The sequence below is a fragment of the Marmota monax genome, unplaced genomic scaffold, assembly GCF_021218885.2.
Source record: "Marmota monax isolate L192 unplaced genomic scaffold, Marmota_monax_Labrador192_F-V1.1 WCK01_AAM20220418_F8-fsc00031, whole genome shotgun sequence".
Classification (NCBI taxonomy): domain Eukaryota; kingdom Metazoa; phylum Chordata; class Mammalia; order Rodentia; family Sciuridae; genus Marmota; species Marmota monax.
In genome coordinates, this window is record NW_026695197.1 from 19,573,823 (window position 1) to 19,596,417 (window position 22,595).

General features: G+C 44.9%; 1 protein-coding gene across 3 annotated transcripts in view; it reads right to left on the minus strand.

The window, feature by feature from the left end:
- Myo5b (myosin VB) overlaps positions 1-15,514 on the minus strand; it is a 312,210-nt gene extending 296,696 nt beyond the window's left edge. For 2 of the 3 annotated variants that reach the window (XM_046428404.1, XM_046428403.1), the window contains exon 1: positions 15,109-15,512. In XM_046428404.1, coding sequence (XP_046284360.1) covers positions 15,109-15,135 — 27 coding nt within the window. In that variant the 5' untranslated portion in view covers positions 15,136-15,512. Of the gene's footprint in view, positions 1-15,108 lie in introns of all 3 variants that reach the window. The other variant, XM_046428405.1, reaches the window with a different exon arrangement.
- Positions 15,515-22,595: the final 7,081 nt, after the last annotated feature.

Below are 22,595 nucleotides of genomic sequence, written 5' to 3' on the forward strand. Positions count from 1 at the left end.
ACCCCAGCACTAGACATGGGATGTTTTTACTTAATGAAACCTTTGTAATTCCCATTCTTAAATCTTAAAGTCACACGAGTTGGAAACCCGTTTCTAAGGAACAATTTTCTTTAGATCTTTGATGGGTAAATAGAAGTGTTTACTCCTTTTACCATTTGCTCAAAGTACTTTAATTTTATATTCCTTCCCAATAAGCATTCATTTCTAGTCACCTTTCAAGGTCATAGGGGTCAAGTTCCTATTCAAAGGCACTTCCCATGGCATCCTTGCTGAAGACTGTAGTCAGCTCAGAAACCTGCCGAGATATCTTCATTTCCCATAAGACAGCACAGTCCACACCTGGACCAGGGTCCAAATAAACATGTGTTCCTATACCAAGGTAAGTCTCTCAAGAGCACATACCCATTGCTCATCATCCTGCTCTTTGAGGACTTGAAGAGACAGATTTCACATTACAGCATTTTGAGATTGGTTTCTAAATGCCATTTTGTTTTCCCTGAAGGCGAGTATGGGATCTCCCAGCAGTTCATCTGGTATGGTGTCCTTGTATCTACCTCTGGATGATCTCAATAGATTAAGTTCCCTTAAAATAAGTCATTGAGATCAAATACAATAAGTGGAATCCCATCTCACTGGGAAGGGTGAGGCTCAATTCTGAGTATTATAAAGCAAAAGCCATTCCACACCACAATCACCCTTGAAAATCTCCTACAGTGAGCATCATTGTGGAATGCCCCCACTTCAAGAGGCTCTGAACTGCTTAAGGAAACGATCCCTTCCTTCCACAGCACTCTCATCCCTAGGGCACATCCTCATTAAGTAGATTGATCATTCACACAAGGAAAGTTTTGGTTTATCTTGGATGTCTGTTCATATTCACCTCACACAGAGCTGTGTTTTTACAATATAAATGCATCTGCAAGCCAGATCTGCCAGAGCAGTAGTGCCACTGTTATTCATTAGGACAGTTTTCTTGCTGATTTCAAGCTCATCCTTCCACACCTGGTCTCAGATTCAGACCAATACTCCACAGCCAAAGAGATACCACTGGCCCAAGTTCACCCAAGAAACTTTGTGTAACTTCTCTTGTATAGTTCCACTTTCTTGTATTAAGTCTTTGTCTTAAAGAAAGAGGTCAGAAAAAGGTTAATAGCAATCTCATTGTAGCACATAAGATCAATAGCATGATTCTTTTCTAAAGAAAAACAATTTAGGCAACTACTTTTTCCCCCATAAGACAAGTGTACACTCTTGAGCATCATTTATCATCCTGGGTAAGGGCGGGGAATCATTGGCACAAGTTTCTGTTTCAAGGTTTATGGGCTTTTTTTTAAAGTCATCTAAATCATGTTAGCACTGGGACTATAGTTAACACTTCAGCTTTGGTACTGTCCCCCTAAAGAACCCCAACTAATACAGGCATCAAGGATGACAAGTGCTGGGTTATAAAGCAGATAGCGAACGAGCTTTGAAAGAGCTTCACGTCACCTACTATTTCCACACTGTCTTGAGCAGAAGTCAAACTATATAAATCTGAATTGTCTAATTTTATGGAAACAAGGCCACCTTATTAAAAAGTTGGTGCTAAGTCAGCTTTGTTCAAAATTAAGCTAGTCAAGGACTTACTGGTAAGGCTCAAGTCACAACTCAGCATCAGGGCAGCTCTGAAGAGATTCATGCAAACAGATGCTTCTGGACTCTGGATGTAATCATTTTTATGCTCAAGAAAATTTAAAAAAGGATGCAGTCAACAAGATCATGCTACAGTTCACTTTTTACATTTTGGTTTTTAGATATGTCCATCTTTGCTTTTGCCCCCAAAAAGCCTGATCATTTATGGGAATCACTCTTGGGCATCAACACCTAGTGCTGTCTTGAGGATCTACACGACTCTTCAGTTCTCTCCTGCTGCATCCAGTCAGGCTGTCTCCCCAAAGCCCAGCTCTCCTACAGATGACCTTGAGCCTGTGGAGCTACAGAGTTTCCCAGGCCAACATAGTTGGACTCCCACTCCAGTGTTTTTTTTTTTTTTTTTTTAAATGGTTCTAATGTCCAAGAGACCCCTGGAGTTGTTCATCAGTACCTCCCGCTAAACTATTGTTCAAGAGGATCAAGAGGAGCCCAGTACTCCTGGTGTCCAGAGGCAAGAGAAGAGCCTGCTGAGAGACTGATGGGCAAGACGGGTACACTGTGGCACAAAGGAGAACATCAAGAGGCAAACCACCCTGATAGCCAAGTAACCTCAGCAACTCTTGCCAGATACGCCACATCTCACCCTTGTCACTTCCAAAAGTTAAGGACGCCGATAAGGCAACTCCTCCCTACTACCCCTGGACAGCACTTATTACACTATCACTGTCAGTAAAAAGGGCCACATCCTATTCCCTTGTTACACCCAGTGCTATGCTTGATACCAAGAAGATTCTCAAATGCTTGCATTTGTCATACACTGGCCGACCCCCAAGGCCAAGTGTGGAAGACAGTCATGGGGAGGGGAGGTTCTAGATTCACAATAAGCTGCAAGCACATCTCTCCAGTTTCATACTCACCATGGGCATCACCAAGTTCACGGCACAAAGAGGAACCGAGTAGAATTCAACACCACTCTCCACCTGTATAAGGCCCCGTCAAAAAGCACCACTACTGGAAACTATCAGACTTCCCTGGCTCTGTGCCATGAGCTAATTTGGCTACTGGCTGCCATTTCCCACGGTGAATTATGAGAAAAGCCGATTTCTTCGTGTGTCCACCTTCCTGTTAATACAGAATTCCAGAGATGAGACAAACAGCTCAGTAGGGAAATACTACCACTGGCAAGGAGCAAAAAGCCCAAGGTGAGATTTTAAATTCTCATGCCAAACAAGAGTTTACTTATTGTTGAGGTAAAGGTAGAAAACAGTCTCAATAACTTGGTTCAAGCCTAGTTATATCACTGTATGTGAGCTACTGTTCCATGGCTTCAGGTGTTATTTACAGCCCCAGACACATTATTCTTTGGCCAGCATTTAGGTAGTTTCTGATTTCTGAGACGGTTCACATTGCAACCCTAGCACAATGCAGATCGGTGCCCTCAGCACCTGTCCCGCTAAGAGCTCCACACATGCCTCAGCGTCTTGCAGCCCAGCAGCCTGCAGAGTGGGTTTTGGTTACACACTGCCAGTCAGATCTCAGGGACATGAACAAAGTGGGTGATCCCTAGAGCCTTTATTAAGGCTGGATTACAGAAAGTTAAGGAATGTGTGTCAAGGGAATTAGGAAGTAGAAGATGTAACCAAGAAAGGAGACCTAGAACCCTCTTAGAAGGGGGGATTTGGGGGGTTTTTTGAGGGGAGGGTCCAAGAAAGATTAGATTCCTTGTACAAATGTTAGGACCCATTTCCCAGCATTGTTTTTAGGGGGCTATAGCAAGCTCTTTTAAACATAGAGGTTAGCACCAGAATCCAGAGCAGATAGTCAAACTAGATCAGAAACTAAGAGGATGCAAGTTCCATGAATAACCATGGCCTTGCAAGAAGTGCAACCAGGCCCAGGGCAATCTCCCAATCATGTTCTATGGGGTAAAATATAGTGACCACAGTTTCATTAACTCTGGGTAATCCTTATCCAAGGACAGGAAACCACAGCTCTGATGCCTGCACATGGTTCCCAGTTACTGGACCATCTCGAGAGGTTCCTTAGAAGGGGCCAAAACTACCTAGACCAAGGGTAGGACCCTGCCCAGCGACAGTCAAGCTGCTGCCATCTGTAAAAGCTTTAGAGTTTGGTCATTTGTGACAGGGACTGTGATCATGGAGCCGATCTAAAATGGAACCAGAGATTCAGAAAAGACTCCATCTATGGCAGAGCCGAGAAGGAGAAGAGCCAAAGACAAGGGAAACCAAGCTCCTTGATGGCACTCGGGATACATAAAAATGTACCCCCACCAACAAGATAATCTGGTCCTCAGAGCCACAGAGGAGTGGAGCATCTCTCTAGTCCTCTAATACTGGAATGGCCTGTGGGCCACATTGTTCAGGTTAAGCCTGGGTCCCAAGAACGCCACACCTCTCAATGCCTAAAGCATCCTTAGAACACAGGCTGTGTCTTGAAATGCCCTGGTACCCAAAATAGCTGTGTCGAGTGCCAGGAGGGACAGCCAGATCTAGGCATCCACTAGTAGTATGGATGCAGCCTGCTCTTTCAGTATAGGGACCCATAACTGTGCTGCGAATAGCTAGGTGTGGAGCTCCAGGGCTGAAGATCCGAGATGACAAATGGGCCTCAAAGCCAGGACTTTCCAACCCCTTTTGTTCTTTCTCCCCGCCTGAATGAGGAAAAGCAAATTGTGATCCCAGTGTCTCCATGGATACTGGAGCTTTGCTTGGTCAGAGAAGCCAGTCCAAGGCTGGCCACCAGCTTACAGTAAATCGCACCCAGAGCTCCCACACTGCCCTGTGGCTTTCCCCCAGGGACAAGACCTTCTCCTGGAGATGTTATCAGCTAGGAGTTTACCCATTATCTCATCAGCAAGTCTGAGGCTTGTGTTAGTCTCACTCCCATTTTACAGCCACTTGAAACCTTGAGGTTAAGCCCAAGGCTACACAGCTGGGAAACCAGTCCTCAAAACCTGGTCTGACGCACCTAAGGGCTGTGTTCCTAGCTGCCACCATTTTTTTTTTTTTTTTAACCATCCTTTCCACCACCCCACCCTAAAGTCCAGGGCCAATTGTGGTAAAACCCATAAAACCAAATTCAGCATAACAGTTTTGAGTGTACAGTTCTGTGGCACGCACACCACTGTGCAACCATGGCCAATATCCACATCTAAAACTTTGCTTTTGTCTTGTACAACAGATTCTGAACCTACTAAACAACTCCCCACCCCCTTCCCTGCAACCCTCACTCTCCTCTCCCTGAATGACTGTTCTAGATACCTCATGGTGTGGAATCACAATATTTTCTTAAAATGATTATTTTACTTAGCAAATTGCTCTCAAGATCCACGTCATAGCATGTATCTCATCTCAAGGCTGAATAGTCTGTATGTAGCTATCACATTTTGTTTATCTGTTCCTCCTGGACACTTGGGTGGCTTCCATTCCCATTCTGTCACGCATAATGCTTCTCTGTACTCTTTACCTTCACATATATTCACTACCTAACATCCTGCCTGACACAGCAGAGAGAGTACTTTCAAAAACACTTTAGAAAGTTAGGTGGAATGGCTTTCCATCCAATTTTAAGTCAATATTAATGCTAGAATATATGTCATAATCCTGAGGTAATTATGTTCATTTGTTAGTTTACACGATTTAAGTGGACTGTCAATAAGATTCTATGAGTCTTTGGTTTAAAAAAGAAAAAAACTAAAGCGTGCCACCTCCAAATGAGAAGTGCCACCTCCAAATGAGAAGTTTCCTAACAGCATCAGAAGCTCTGCATTTACTGATCACTGAGAACATTCTAAGCTCCACTCCGGAGGATAACAGTACGAGTCCACAGAACTGTCGTCCATACCTGGAAATCACATACTGCCTGTAACAGCAGTCAGGTCAGTAAATCCTACCATATCCAACGAGTTTAGTTTTCTAGTAGCTTTTGACTATTTCTAAAACAGTCTGCCACTAGGACTAGGCATAGTGGGGTACACCTGCAATCCCAGTGGTCAGGAGGCTGTGGCAGGATCACAATTTCAAGGCCAACCCCAGCCACTCTGAGGGCCTAAACAACTTGGAGAGACCCAGTCTCCCAGGGAAAAAAAAAAAAGAAATAAAAGTAGCTGAGGATGTGGTTTGTAGTGGTTAAGTGACCTTGGATGCTTCAAGAGCAGTATTAATGAGCTACACCATCCTCATACTCTGCCCAAAGCAGCCATGCTGAAGTAGAATGCATTTGAAGGCATAGGATCTGGCACAGTGGTCATAAAAAAAAAAAAAAAAAAAAAAAAAAAAAAAAAAAAAAAAAAATCACATTTTAAAAGCACCATCATTCTTATCAAGAAGATGATTCTACAGTCAGTAAACTGACAAGAGCAAGCAGCTTAATAGCAAAAAAAACAGTTTCTGGCTGAGGATACATTTGTTTCCCTTACTTTTACAAGGGGTAACCCTCATTAGGGAGTTCAAGCAAGTTGAGAATGTGATTACATCTTATGAGATGAAGTAATAGTTTGTCTCCTTTCAATATACTACCATCTCAATGCTTACTCCTACAACAAATGAATGATCAGATAGGAGGAACTCAAGGTCAGAAGACCTTTGAAGAGATGGTCTTTCCCTCCAAGCTCACGAGCTAGCAGGTGGAAGGTGTTCTGTGTTACCCAAGCGATGAACATAAAAGATGATCTGAATCTCCAGATAAGGATGATCATTCAGCACCTCTCCTATGGGAGACAAAATAGACCGACTTGATCTAGTTTCATCCCTGGATTCACTGTGGTCACTTCTGAAAGCTGCCTGCTTTGCTCAATCTCACATGAGGGAAGGATATTACACACCACCCCCACCCCCATCATGCAAATAACCATGAGTATAAATGAGATCGTTAATCTTAGTAGGAACCTAAGGGCAGAAATACATGTAAGACCAAAATTACAGGTAACGTGAGGATGTTCACAACTAAGCCTGCTTTGTCAGCTCCTGCATCCACCAACAGCCTGTCGTTCCACATTCACACACTGTGCTAAACTTTTGAGGAGCGTAACAATTACTTCTTGACAGGGCCACTTATTCCATAGACTTGGCAAGTCCCAGAGAAAACAGATGGGCTTTCCACTGGGTATCTAAGCCAAGAGCCTTGCCAAAATCATGGAAGATGTTACACCACAGGAGACTCTCTGGTATAGAAGGGTCATGGCCTGGAAATGGAGGTGGGGGTGCAGGCAAAATTTAAAGCTATGACATGTTGAGTGCCCATAGAACACCCATTTAGGGAACTGTGAGGAATGCAAGCATAAGATTCAACCATCTTGAATGAAGTCAATTTGGCAAATATGCATTAAACTCAATTACATATATAAAAAAATTGAAAATCCATGATTACCTGTGATCAAAGGATTTTTGTTGTTCTGGTGCTATTGGGGATTGAACACATGCTGACTACCAATGAGCTACATCCCCAGCCCTTTTTGTGTTATTGAGGCAGGGTCTCACAAGGTCTCCAAGGCTGGCCTCTAACTTGTTAACATTCCTACCTCCCAAATAGCTGGAATTAAAGGGCATGCCACCATGCCTAGCTTCAAAGCTTTCTACTTGGTTTTGTACAGCATCCTAGTTTTAGCAGAAACTTTAAGTAACTGACATAGGATAAAATGACTATTAGTGAACTCACCGTCCAAATTAATAGACTATTAGTAGTACTGTCCCTATTCCTGCTCCCCCGCCACTCCCACCTAATTATTCTGTGATTTCCTTTTTCCCCCATTCCCCGTTTTCTGATTTTTTACCATGTGCATAGCCTTTGGTACTGTTCATTTTGCTTCACAAGTAGTATTCTGTATGTATTCTCTTCCAAAGCACCTTCAATAATGATACCTAAGTGGGGTATCACAGGAAATAACATGCTCTACAAATGTACCATGGCTGGTGGGGCTGTGCTGGGGTCTGGGTAGACACTTGGGAAAAGCAGCTGAATCAGCCTGGAGTGAATGGCCAGCGCACAAAGATAGTTATACAGTACAGTCTACTGGCCCTAGCATCTGCCCCCTCCATTCCCCTGACACCAGCATCCAGCTCACAATACAAATGGAATTTTATTGCCTGGCATCCTTCCTTCCTCTCATGGAGAGTTTCTCCAAACTGGGAAGCCCCAACTTCTTAGTGATGAACACATTATCAGTCTTTTAATTTCACATAGAAGGATGCTCCTATTCCCCTCAGAGGTTCCCGTCACAGCGCATTTGAGGTAACACTGGCAAAACTCTCCAGAAAAATTAGCTTTTCGGAATGGGCCTCTTTGTTCCTCCCTAAACAAAGGTGAGGACAGCTGCATGGCCTAGGCCATTACTAGAATCATTCAAGGGAGGTCAGGGAGCGAGGCACAGAGGTGTGCATCTCCACATCCAGCTACTAGAGGCTGAGACAGGAAGATCACTTGAATCCAGGAGTCCATCCACAACACACAGGGTGATGGAGATAAAGTTTATTCACTGGCTCATAAATTGTAAGTATTATGAGCCATTACTCTGGAACTCGGGTGGAAAAGTTTGATCATTTTCACAGGTAAATTAGCAAGATAACAGCAAGGCTCATCCATACTTGGATCCAGATAACATGATGACTTTCCTTGTGTCCAACCTCAATGCACAATTGGAGGACATTTCTGAACTGTTAAAAAATTAAGTTTTTTAATTCTCTCCCTTGTTTTTTTTCCCCTCTTTCCCCTCACAAACTCTTATATGTAATTTTGTGTAACAATGAGGGTCTCCTTCCATTTCCATAGTTCCCTTCTCTCCCCCTTTCTCTCCCCCCACTCGTCTCTGTTTAATGTTAATCTTTTCCTTAAACAACAGCAGATGGGGTAGAGAGGGAAGATGAGAGGGAAGGGGAGGGGGGATAGTAGGGGATAGGAAAGGTAGCAGAATACAACAGTCACTAATATGGTATTATGTAAAAATGTGGATGTGTAACCGATGTGATTCTGCAACTTGTATTTGTGGTAAAAAATGGGAGTTCATAACCCACTTGAATCAAAAGTATGGAAGATGATATGTCATGAGCTTTGTAATGTTTTGAACCAATTAAAAAAAAATCTTAAAAATAAAATAAATTAATGCAAGCAAAAAAAAATTAAGTTTTTAGTTGTAGATAATACATTTTTATGTGGTGCCAAGGATCAAACTTAGTGCCTCACACATGCAACGCAAGTGCTCTACCACTGAACCTGAACCCCAGGCCTCTGAACTACTTTGACAAGCTCCCGAGACTATAAAGGAACTTCTAAGGCTCTTCTCATATGCCAAGAAAGGGCCCCATCAGCTAGCCAAAGCTGGCAACTCAAGCGAGGAGTGTGTGCCCATTTCCCAAACACCTGTCCAGACAATTTGCACCATCTGCCCTTCAGCACATCCTCTCTTCCTCCAATCTTGATGGAATTTTCTCTGCTAATTGGTGGGGAGAGGAACAGTGCTAAGTATAAAGGACCCTCCAGGTTTGGGCTTCTTTCATGCACAAATAGTGTTCTAGACATACCATCAAGTGACAGATGCCGCATGGAGAGAAGCCAGGTAGCTCTTACAGTGTATGTCTAAGGTCCCTCACTTGTACATGGGGATGACAAGCGCCTGAGCTGGAAGGTTGAATGTGTTAACAGTGAGAAGAAATTATCTGGCACAAAAGCTCTTTAGAGCAGCTCTTGTAACAGCAGTTTTTCCAACTGCAGAGCTCAAAGGTATGCAAGCTCAGAATAGAGGAGGTCCTTCAATCTAACACTTAAGTTCTAGTCTCAGTAATTCTTAAATATAAGAAGAACAAGCACACCTTGCACCCAGATCTTGGTTTATAAGTTCCATTCTTCGATAAAAGAATGGACATCTCAGCCAAGGGATCAAAGTGAAAGGCACAGTATTTCTGATATGTTCTTGCCAAGAACTCACAACCTCCATGTATGCATAAGATAAGGCCAGGTAAAGAGTCACTCTACAAAATAAGTGACAGATACCCATAGAGTGCCAAGGTCAAAGAGAAACTGAGCAACTGCTGCCAACGGAGTCTAGGGAGTTATGAATTAAAGGCCATGTGGGATCCCAAATGGGACCCCATCCCGGGGGGAGGGGGGGCGGGGGTGGGGGAAGAGGACCTTTTGTGAAAAACCCAGCAACATTAGAGTAACATCTGTAGACTAGAAGTGACTGGAAGTATTATACAAACATTTCCCAGTTTCAATAATTGCATGCTGGTTACATGAAGTATCAACATTAGGGAAATCTGGGAAAATATACAAGAGTTTGTGCTATTTTATGACATTTCTATAATCCTAAATATTGCTTCAAAGTAAAAAGTAATGCCAGCTATGTGCAGTGGTATGTGACTAATCCCAGCTACCCAGAAAGGCAATAGGATCACAAGTTCAAGGCCAGCCTGGGCAACTCAGAGACCCTGTCTCACAATAAAATAGGGCTGGGTATATAGTTCAGTGGTACAGCACCCCAGGGCTCAATCCCCAGTACAAAAACACATACTATTACCTATCCCTAAACATGCCTAGATCACATTCCTAGTCCCTTGCGTGGGCAACAGGGTAGAGGAGAGTGTGGCTGCATAGTCACAAATCAAGACCTCCGGAGACCAAACTGGAAGCAGGTGATCTTATACTGGTAGCTCTGTATTTAGGTTTATAACTAAAAACTGGAGGGTCCTCAAAATGTGATAATGGCGTATGTTCTACAAGCAGCTCAAGTAGAGCCGAGACGTCACGTGAAGGACCACAAAAGAAGGTCAGGACAACAACCTACTCTGGAAGCACAGGTACAGGCAGTTGGATATGCCATGAAAACTTCAACTTCACAAAAACTCTGGAATTCTGATGATTGCCAGCAGGGCCAAAAAGGATCCACCGAGTTTTACAGGCCAACTGAGAAAGGGGAGCAAAGGGAGAGAAGTGGAGCTATGGATGAGAAGGAGAAGGCAACACGCAAGGCCGACAGGCTGGGAGGGAAAGCGGGAGTGGGGCACCAGACCTCCATACACACTCTAGCCTCACCCAAGGCCTACAGAGGCCAAAGCCTTTACGCTTCTTAACCAATCCAAACTTCCAGGAGTTATAGGTTAATATGGTTCCCAGAATCAGATACCAAGATGATTCCTGCACAAGAGACTCAGTAGGCAGTTTCCCCAGGAAAGGAGGGGAAAGGAGGGGAGAGGAATGGGGAAGTGGGACAGGGAAAGTAGTAAGGGTGTAATATTGAGAAAGGTCCCAAGTACAGTAACTCCGATTCAACTCTGCAGAAAAACTCTGGAGCCAGGCATGGAAGCACACACCTATAATCCCAGTAGCTGAAGAGGCTGGGGCAGGAGGATTGTAAATTCAAAGCCAGCCTTAGCAGCTTGGTCAGCCTCTGTCTCAAAATGGAATGGTATTCAGATTAAGTGTCCCTGGGTTCAATCCCCAATACAAACAGAAAAACTTTGTTATGCCCCTATTGCTTATGGACTGTACCCATTTGCAGAGGCTGGAAATTCTCAGGCTTCCTGTGCATACATGCAAGGACAGCTTCAGGAAGCATTGACAAAGTAACATGAGTTTGTTATCAAGTGAGTAACCACCAAGGTTGCATTCAGGGAATGGAATAAAGGGAAGATGAGAGGGATACTAATAGCATCCACTACCACCAAGTCCATGTCTCAACACCATCACTTTACAGAAAGCAGAGCACTCAGGAACCAACAGTATACTCCATCATTAGTCCCGCCAACCATGAGGCGGAATACAGCAAACAGGTGCTTCTTGCTGCCTTTTAGACTGATAACTTTGAGAAAACCTGATGCAGAGGTGAGGGAAATAAGACACCTGCTCGGAAGCACAGGAGTTTGATATATCATACATCGTTTTGATAGAATGTCTAGTTAAAACAAATTTAGAAACAACCATAGGAATTCTGTTTTTTCCAAAGAACTGGTACACCAAGTCAGTGCCCTTTCTGCTCCTGGGCTCAAAGCTACCACACAAGGTGTGTCCACCCGTAACCACCTAGCAACACACACTCATCACTTGGCTGGGCGTGGTAGTGTATACCTGTAATCCCAGTGACTCTGAAGGCTGAGTGGAGGCTGAAGAGGATTGCAAGCTAGTTCAAGACCAACCTCGAGACCCCATCTCCAAAAAAAAAAAATAAGTATATAAAAAAATGAGACTGGGCATGTAGCTCAATGGCAAAGTGCCCCTAGATTCAACCCCCAATACAAAACAAAAGCAAACCAGCCTGCTTGGGTCTGGGGATGTTTCTCAGCAGGAGAATGTTGTATTTGTTGTATTCAAAGCCCTAGGTTTAATCCCAACCACAAAATACAATAAAAATCCACTGTTCAAATACTACCTGGCAGTTAAAAGCAGGAAGATTTGAAGGAACCGATTTCAGTTTAATGACTTCCTAGACACTCTGCGACTAGAATCAAAGTAGCCTCTTGAAATGTTAGTTGCAACAGTAGCATTTTTTTCAACCAGAATAACCCCCTGTAAAGAGCAGTCATACTATCCATCCTGAGGGAGGTTATAGTTCATGTTTTAAAGTCAGATTTTCTGCCATCATAATCAAGTCACATTCACCACGCTAGCATATGCTTGCTAAGACTTCTTTTGGGACCTGTACTCATCAAGCCCACATGTCTTTCGGCAATTCAGAAGCCAAGCACTAACACTTGCCACTTGCGACAACAGAGCCATTGTCAGCTCCACCTTTCTGTGGGAGCAAGTGAGGCTGACTCACCTTGACATCACCCCAAAAGTGTCTGGAACTGACAATAAAGAGCTTTCTCCATCCTTCATGGAAGTATCTTTGCCTTCATTAATGGAAGTATCTTTTGCCAGTGACAAAAATACACCCCCACCCCCAGACATAGCATATGATCCTGCAGTTGAAAAGAGTAGATAAAGATCAAGAGTAAACAGGAGGACAGGGAAAAGTCTCAGGAAGGCACTAATATATTAAGCTCTTACCTGGAATGATTTGATACTCCATATTCAAATAACACCTTCCAACTGTCACTAAAGCAACAAGTATGATCAACATAGGGCTTTAAAATTTCCATCTCTAGTTTTAAATGCTGTTGACATAATGAATGTGTGCATGTGTAATACATACAACTAAGGTGCATGTCCAGGTCCAGTGTTCGTCACATTAGGAAAGCCCACTAACAGGTTTTTCATCAATACACCAAAATGAACAAGTCATCTCTAAGCAACAAAGGGAATCTGAGCAGCAGGCACAATTTCTCTGTATGATTTGATTCATACGCACACTAATAATCCAGCTTGGTGAGTGGGGTTATCACAGTAAGGAAACACTACTACTGCTTCTCACAGCAAGGCCTCAACATGTTTTAGTGCCCAAAAGGGCAGCAACTGTTCAAGACACAAACCTAGCAGCTACTACTTGGCCACAGAAAATCTCAACTTCAGATTCAAAAACTGAAGGATAATTAGAAACCCATTAAGAGCATGGTGCGGTCCACCAGCCCTAGGGAGGAAATGAATTACTGGTTTTAATTATGTCAAATCCTTCACACCAATGAAGCTAATTTTTAAAAGTTATCTTGTGACCCTCCAAGTCATTTTATTGGTAACAGAATTTTTGTGTAACTAAGTATTCTGAAAAAACTAAGTCATTCCTTGTAATGTGCACGCAACATTCTTATTTCTAAGTAAAAGTCAAGTGTTTACAACTAACTGTTCTTTAAAAGCAATCCAGTATGTTTTTGAAAACTAAGGTCCCCAAAACTAATTTACTTGATGGTATATTAGCTTCATACAATGCATCAATTAAACAGCTAAAAGGACATTATGATATACTGCACGTGTAGTTTATCACTTGGTTTACCTAGGAACACAGGTTTATCTGCGTGCAACTTTCAGGAAACAGTTTCAGCTGTGCAGTCAGTTTTTCCCTCCATTTCTCCAGGATTTCCAGCCTCCACACCCACTTCCTGACAACTAGCTTCAGGGAAACAAAACTGGAGCTTTGAGGGCTCCTTCCCAAGCCCTACCACTCAAAGGGTTGGGGTGCTTTATTTAAAGCCAGAATTGCCAGCGTTCGCGCTCTGGCTCCCACTTTCTCCACTCCTCTCCCAGAGGCTGCTTTCATCCATGATCCTTTCTCATCCTTTCAGGCGTCAAATCCCCAAAAGCGGTATCCAAGGCAGGTGATACCCTCCGCTATCACCTCATGAGAATCAACCCATGCTGGCTATGTCCCTTTTCTGTAGGGAGTTTTAAAAACTCTTGCAATAAAGGGCGGCGAGCCCTATGTACTGAAGGGCTCCCCCAAGCGCTGGACAGCAAGTAGCAGTCGCCAGGTGAGGTTGCCGAAGCAGTTCTTCCTACCCCGCCCAGACCTGTTGGCCTGGGCCGGCGTCCCAGCAATCACATACTCACCCACACGACGCGCGTCACACCACTCGGCACCGAGGCTTGCGCACACGGCACTGTCAGACCTGTCCCGGCTACAGGAGAAAATGAACAGGAAGCCTAAGCATCTGGAGGCTTTAAGCCGGCATGGGGCTGGTGCTTAAAGCCCTTCCGCACTCACCTCACCCGGAACACCAGGATGAAATCAGGAGCCCAAACGACCGCTGCACGGCCATAGGCACTTGGGAGGCGGAGGCCCATTTTTAACTTCAACCACAGCACCTGCGTCTCCCCCGAGGCCGCACCTGTTCCCCCCTTACGAGCACCTAATCCCTCAGCCCATTCTAAACTTCAGGAATCCTAGAACTCCACACCTTGCCTGTTTCAATATTAATGACCTCCTCCCCGCAATAACCGAATCCCGTTCTGTACCCACCCAGAGACGCCGTCTCAAAATGCCCGTCCAAGTTAAGAAAGGGATCCCGTTTCCTGGGATCTCTGGAGCACCCCTCTAAGCACAGCTTACACCCCTCCTCCAGCCGCCGCGCCCGTCACACCAGGTTGGTTCCTCTCCCTTCTCAACCCAAGTGCAAAAATCCCCCACCGCTACGCGAAGGCAGCACCCGAGCCGCGCGGCGCTGCAGAACACTTGGGAGGGGGTCCAAGCCAGAGGAGGGGGCGGCACGCCCGGCGCCACCGCGGGGACTGACCCCAGTCCCCAGCTACGGGAGACACCTCCCCGATTCCGGAAACTCATGTGAGAACTAAACCGGCGACGAAAGTCAGGGGCTGGTGGCGTGGAAGGGGGCGACACCCCGGGCAGGAGACAGAACCGCGGAGCTACTAAAGCAGGCGCTGCCGGGCGGTCGGTCAACGAGGGGCGCTCTCGGAGCAGCCAAACTTTGTCCATCACCGAAGTTCGATGAGCCGAGAACGCAGACCAGGGAGAAGCTAGAAATCGCCTGTCGCCTCCCGGAGCTGCAGGAGAAGGTGGCTCAGAGGCGCACCGCCCCAGTCCCAGGCAGCTTTTCACCTGTGCCCGCCGGGGCTGCGGCGCAGCACCGCACTCACCTGGCTGTAAAGCTCGCTGACCGACATGTCCCCACGGGGTGGGCCGGAGCCCGAGACGTCCCAGGTCGTCTGCAGCCCTAGCTCGTGCTCAGGTGGGCAGAGGGTCCCGGCTCCTCACTGCCCCGGCAGCTCTCAGTCCGCAGCCGGCCGGCCTGGCGCCATCTTCCTGGACTAGACGAGAGTTTCTCTCCCTTTTCTGCTCTCTCCCAACCTGCCCAGCCGGCTTCCCGGAGGCGCCGCGGCCGGCTCTCTCTCCGACGCGACCTTTACTCCCGCAGCGGCGGGCGGCGTAGCTGCAGCCCGGCAGGAGTTGAGAACAGGCGGGGGAGGAGGCCGCGCGGAGCCGCTCCCCACACAGGTATGGGGAGGAGGTGCAGGGTGCCCGAGGGAGAGCCGGCCAGCCCAGGAGGCAGGAGGACCGGCGCGTCACAGCGGGCGGCCCGTGCGCCGCCGCCGCCGCCGCCTTTTAAGCCCTCCCGAGCCCCAGCCGCCACGGGGTCCTCGGGGCCGGGGGCGGGGCCGACACGGAGCGGCTCCCGGGGAGCCGGCACGCGCCGCCCCCTGCTGGACGCCCGCTGTAAGCTGGCACAGGTGTGCGTCTGTCCGCACCTGTCTCACATCTTCCACCCGGGTGGTGTCCCACGAGACTGGGCTAGAATGCAGTGGAACCACGGGGGGTGGGGGTGGGGGATAATTGGAGAGTTTAAATTTAAAAAAAAAAAAAGGAGATCTATTTATATCTGGAAGGTTCCACACGTTTTCCTCTTGATCTTCTGTAGCTGTATTCGACGTTTTCATTATTAAAATTAAAATATGTTGTAGCTTGCTAAGGGGATTCTGATACACACTGAAAATAATCTCCGCCAACCTGCACTCCCTTCACTGAAATCCTGATCAGAAAGATGGAGTTCGCCGGTACCAATATTTGCCAGTTTCACCCAGAGCTTCCCACTAAACTCGAGGCCACTCCCCTCAGAACATTTTTGCTTTTCTGGGAAGTCTCACATTTTTCCCTATATCCAAACTCTCAGTCTTCCTGTCGCTCCCTCTATTCCCCCTCTCTACAGCACTTGGAAGCCTACAGCAACGTAGGGTCCTTTCCAACATTCAGCAAAAAGTAGCAATTTCAGCCAGAAAAGGAAAAGACTTGTCAGGAGTACCAGAGAGGGACAGAAGGGGCTGTCAGAGACATAGCCTTTGACTTCTGGAAGTGGTATTTGTCCTTGAGCCTGGTTCTCAACTAGAGGGTGCATCTACACCAGCTGAGGCCGTTCTGAAGCCCCACCCCCTAGAAAGTGAGTCTGCACGCATCCCACGTGAGTCCTTCCCACTGGAATGCAAGATCCCACTGTAATTGACTTGTGGTACTTAGCATACGTGCCTTCATAATGAGAATCACAAGGGGAGCTTTGGCCAGGCCCTATCCCCAGGAGTTCTGATTTATGAGTGAAAGATGGGACCTGGATATCTGAATTTTGAAAACTCCTCTAAAAAAAATTCTAAAGAATGATATTTCCAGGGTCAACAAATAGTGACCAAAACTCAGGCAACTCTCGTTGGATCTGGAATGGAACTATTCACATCACTGGCAAGAGCAGAAAGGACATGATTCAAACATTTTTCTTTCAAAGATCTTTCTGCATAAGTTAGCTTCCCTGGGTTTCAGTAGTTATTAAAGTGTGCCCCAATACCCACACCAGCCATCAGCATAACCTAGGATCTTTGTGGAAATACAAATTAGGACTAGGGGTACAGCACAGTGGGAGAGCACTTGACTAGCTTGCAGGAGGCCCTGGGTTAAATTGCAGACCTACTGAATCCGAAACTCTGGCAGTGGGGCCAATACTCCAAGTTCTAGCTGACTTTCCAGGCTATTCTTGCCTCTAATAAGAAAGCCTCCTTTCCTTAATCCCCACTTCTTACTCAGCAGATCACTTCATCAGTAGTCCCATCCCTTCTGTCTCTTCTATTTTCCTGCTAAGCTTCTTGAAGTAACAGCTTCACCTACTCAGCTGCCTCCACTCACTCTCTCCCAGTCCTTCCATAATTCACGGGTTCTCAACATTTGCTTCTCATCACAATCACTTTTGCAAAACAGATGTGTGGCTTCCACTCCCAGAAATTCTGATTTAACTTGTCTGGGGTGCTGCCCTGGGTTAAAAAAAAAAAAAAAAAAAAAAGTCTGAAGAACTCTCAGGTGATTTTAATGGGAGTTAAGGTTAAAAGTTGCTGCTTTCATCCTACCTGGGTCCCACTCAGCCCCATTCTATTGGAACTGCCTTCTCCCTGTGAGGCCTGAGGTGGCAGTTGACTCCCCCAGCCCCATCATGGCATCTATCATTTTCCTCCTTTCTCTGTTGTTTTCCCAGCCTCTCTCATCACCCCTTCTCAATGTCCTTTTCCAGTCCTGCTTCCACATCCTAGTTTTTGAATAAAACTTTGCTCCATGTCCCAGAACTTATCTTCTTCCTCATCCATGCTCCCCAGTTCATCCTCAGTGTGGTGCTGACTCTCAAATTGAATTCTAACCTTACTCTAGACCCACCTTTTTACCTGCAAGATAAAGCAATGCTAGCAATCCCACTTGGATCTCAGGCCAACCCAAAGTCCAGTTCTCCATGCCCCCATTCCAACTAGCTTCCATCACACCTGGCACAAATTAAAAGCTTGGTTCATGTTGATTGAACTGAATCACCTCCCTGAGGGGAATACAAGCCTTGCCCAGAGTTTTGTGAATTTCTAATCCTATAATCAGATATGGTCTTTCCCTCCTTTGAATAATAATAATGGCATTTTAAAAGTTACTTTGTTCCAGGAAACATGCCAAGCACTTTATTCCTGTGATCTTGTTGGAGCCTCAGAGCAACCTTATAAAGAGGTTAGGAACATGAACCCTATTTCACAGATGAGCAAAGTAAGGCTCAAAGAGGAGGGATGAGCAATAATCTAGGTTAGAGAGCTAGTGTTCAGGGAGTCTCTAGAGTCTGGGCACTACTTTTATACTAGTGGTTCTTGAACTTTATAGCACCCATGGAGATTAAGGAAACGTTAGGGGGTGCTAATTCAATTGTTCAGGTGTGTGGTCAGTGAGCTGCATGTTTAATAAGCATCCCAGTTGGTAGGAACACCTGGGTATAGAAGCCTTACTCGAGCTCAAAGAGAAAACATCTGTTGAGAATGCCTGGCAAGTGAAAGTTCCATCATATGTAAATGAGGAAGAACCCTAAACTTTCAAAGTGTTCATTTCCACCTCTCAAAGTGTTCTTTTACTGTGCCCTATGTTAGATATGTATTAATGTCCCTTTCCCCTCCTCACCACTAGGCTTGGAGGGTCTTGAAGGCAGAGACCCACCAGACCTGTGTTTGTATCACACTTAGAACAATGCCTTGCACAAAGTAGATATTAAAAAATAGTGGGTGAATTGAGAAAAATCTTGAGCCAGGTCTACAGGAAGTACTGCTCAATAGTTGGTAGAAAAGAGAGGGGGAAAGAATGAGGTTGCCAAACAGAAAAAATAGTATAAGCCAAGAAAGAGGAAGGGGAGGAACTCAACCAAGAAGAGCCCTTCTTATTGTCTGGTATTTGCATAAACATGTTTTCTAAACTGTAAATCAGTATAATTTGATGATTAAAACAATTTTCTTATATTCTCTCCCCATCAAATAGATTCATACCTTCTCCCTTTCCTCCTCTTTTTAAATAGCACACACGTTTGTGGAAAACTACACAAAGCACAGCGAGGATCCACTATCACTGTCCTAGTTGAGGGACAAGCAAGCACAGAGAGCAGGAGGAGGGTTGAGAGGGACACAGTTTCTAGGTCTTTGCTGCTGAGCACTGGAGTGTACTTTTCTCTCCCCATTTGTTTTTCTACAAAAAAGATTCTGGGACTACTTGTCACCCCCACACCACCTGGGCTCCCCTGTAATAATTCTGTGTACTGCAGATGAGATCAGATTCTCAGGCACTTTTAAGTTGGTACCTTTATCAATCAGGATTGGGTTATGCTGCAGTAACAAACTAACCCAAAGTATTAGTTCCTTCCACAAAAACTGTATTTCTTGCTCATATTGCACTTCTGTCATGAGTTGGAGATAGCTCTGCTCTACCTCACCTTTTCTCTGGGAACCTATTTTGAAGGTCACCAGGGTTGTGGCAGGGGCAAGAGGGATATAACAAATATTAGGTCTTAAATTTTCTGCTTGGGGATCCAATTTAGATCTCAATGGACAATACAAGTCACCAGGCTATTAATGAACCCATTGGGGAAGGGATATATGATGCTGTACAGAATAGAGTACTGACCAGAGTAGCAGCTCAGAATAGGACAGCAGATATTTTGAACACTAATATAATCTGTTAGACATTTCTCTCATACTCCATATTCTGTCTCCTCCATAAATCCAAATTTCTCTTGAGGTCTAGCCTTCCTTAACCAGGGGTAAATGGATGAATCCTGGATCTGAATGAAGAGCCATGAAGTTGAAATATAAACTCTTTAAAAGTGAGGAGGGAGTGTTTGCCTCACAAGGCCCTGAGTTCAATCCCCAGAACCACACACACCCCAAAAAAGTGAGGAGGGGGACAATTTCATCAGCATGGGAAGACAGAAAAGAAATGGACTTGGGCATGGATCACAGACTAAAAATTATAGTTTTGAGTGTAAGTCATTTAGTTCAATGCAAGAATGTTCAGCCTGGGCTGAGGATGTAATGTAGCTCAGTGGTAGAACACTTGCCTCTTATGTCAGAGACCCTGACTTTGAGTCTCTGCACTGCAAAGAAAACAAATAAAAAACCACTCAGCCTCTCAAATGTATGACAACCTAGCCTCTTATTGGACACCACTGGGACTGGAGACTTCACTATCCTGTGAGGCAGCTGGAACTGTCAAGGAACTTCTAATGTCACTGTCACCCTAGGCCATCTCTCCTACAGATTTTGAGTGTTGCATTGAGTCTTATGGTTTGTAACCAAGAAATGGAAATACGGTTGAAATTATATCATAAGAAACAAAAATAATAGTTGAAATTGTTTCCCATACAGGTGGTCATTAAAATCACTCTGGTAAGCTACTTCTAAATTGGCTCCAAATACTCCTTACCTCCTAGTTTCTACCCTGATGTGATCTCTTCTCTTTGTTTATATGGACTGGACCTGGTGATTGGCCTCCAACAATAAAATACAGCAAAGTTATGAACTGTCATTTTCATGATTAGACTATAAAAGACTGACTTTTGTCTTGCTGTACCTCTGACTCCTTTCATATGCTTGCTCTGATGAAGACTCCATGCTCAGGGGACCACATGACAAGGAAGTACAGGTGACCTCAGTGCAGCAGTCCCCAAGGAGCTGATTTTTCCCAACAACTATGTGAGTGAGCTTGGAAGCAGATTTGACCCTAACTGACAGTTTGGAAAATACCACAGCCCCAGCTGACACTTGGATTGCAGCCATGTGATACACCCTGAAGCAGAGGATCCGGCAAGCTTTGTCTAAATTTTAAAAACTATGAGATAGTATGTTCATTGACCCACAGAAACTGTACGATATTAAATATGTGCTGTTTTAAACCACTAAGATGGAGGGGACCTCATTATGCCGCAATACCTGCCTAATACTATCACATACAAAAGGTGTTCTGTGATGATCGGCTCACTGATAAGAACTTCATTTGAGCAATCTCTCTCCTCCACATCATGGCAGTTTGGTTTCCAAATGCTCCTACTTGTTAAATCAGCCATCTTCAAACCGAGGCTTGTGGTCCTCCGGGAAGGGAATCAATTTCCAGATCCTGAATCTCTGCATGCAGCATTCTTCCTAAACACTGATTTGCAGACAACAACATCCAGGCCTGCAGTTAGGAAGGGTCATTTTCAGATTTTTGTTCCCACTTTTCCTTCCTTCAGTTTGCAGAAGGGGAGGCTCTGGATGCCTCCGAACTGGGGGTGGGGGGGTGGGGGGAGCAGTGCTTGACTTGGGGAGTCAAAGCTTCCAGGACACCAAACAAAAGAACAGTGAGCAATGTGATGCTGAGAAAGCTAGCGATTCTAAGGAAGGGGCCATGCATTCTTTTGCAAGTCAGGTGGTTTCCAGTTCTGTGCTATCAGCAAAATTGAAGGAGGACCTAATCCAGTGGTCAGCTGACTGGGTATTAAAAATAATCTTTTGATGGATCACTATGTGATTTTTGGCAACTCAGAAAGAATTCAAAGAATTAAAGGACACTGTTCTAACAAAATTTCCCTTCCCATCTATTTATTTATGCAAACATGATTTCTCAGCACTTATGTCCATGACCAAAATAGGAATAAATTTTTGAAGTTGTGCAATAATAACATTTGTGATGCTAATTTAATTCAGAATAATTTAATAGACAACTGGGAATTTAAAAAATATATTTAGATACATATTTTTGTTATAGATAAGCTTTATAGGTGGCTACTAAATGAGTTTGTAGCACAAAAGTATAGGCTAAAATTCAGGGGGCAAGTGGAATAGAATTTTAATCTCAAGGAGAAAAAAAATGAATAATTTAAAGGACTTGATTGTGTGTTTTTAATAAGCATTGGAGGGTATGCAATTGCTATGACAGTTGGAGTCCCCTGAGTCCATTTAAAACAGTAATATTTTAAGTGCCTAATGCCAGAAATTACGTCTTTTCTAACTACTGAAAGTTATTTTTTGAAAATCTAGGTATTAACTTAAAAATGTGTGAATATGTAGTTTTTCAAAATTCCTTTTGGAAGTATGAAAGCAAGACAGTGTGAAGGTCACTAGGTAGAGGTCGATCACCTCCACAGCCCCAGATCAGGATCTTATTAGGAATTCAGGATTTAACATGATGTTCACAACCTTGACACTGTGGAACATTTTGAGCTTGCCAAAATGTTTATTCTGCACTTGTCTCTGAGGCTGTCTTGGAGCCACGTGGACTTCTCCTTTGCCTGTTCTGGGTCCACACTCAGCTTGTAAGGGTTTACCCTCTGACCTCTGTTACTATTTGTCTGACCCAATGCCCAACCTGGACTTCTTTCTGCAGGAGCATTCTTGCACAGGTTGAGGTGGGTATTGGGGAACATGAAGCCAGACTTGTGAACATGGTGGGAGGTCATTGGGGTTGTCTGATGTGGGAAAAACAAGACAGTAGACTGAGGAGTGGTGAGAGCTGGGGGTCCCCAACAAGGGGGATGGGGCATCATAACTGTTTCTAAATACTGGAAAAATCTGCAATATAAAAGTGATCAAGCTGGTTCTCCTTAATAGACCAGACCCAGACCATGGGAAGAAAGTCGCAGGGTGACAGATAGTGGAAGAAGGAGTACAACATGCGAATAAGAACAGTTTCTTGAGAGAAACGACTCTCATGGAGAAGTAAGCTTGCTGTCCCAGAAGGAATTCAAGCAGAGGCTGAATTGGCACCATCAAGGATGCTATAGATCCTGCTGCTGGGTGGAAAGGCAGACGGTACTACTGCTGGGCATCAG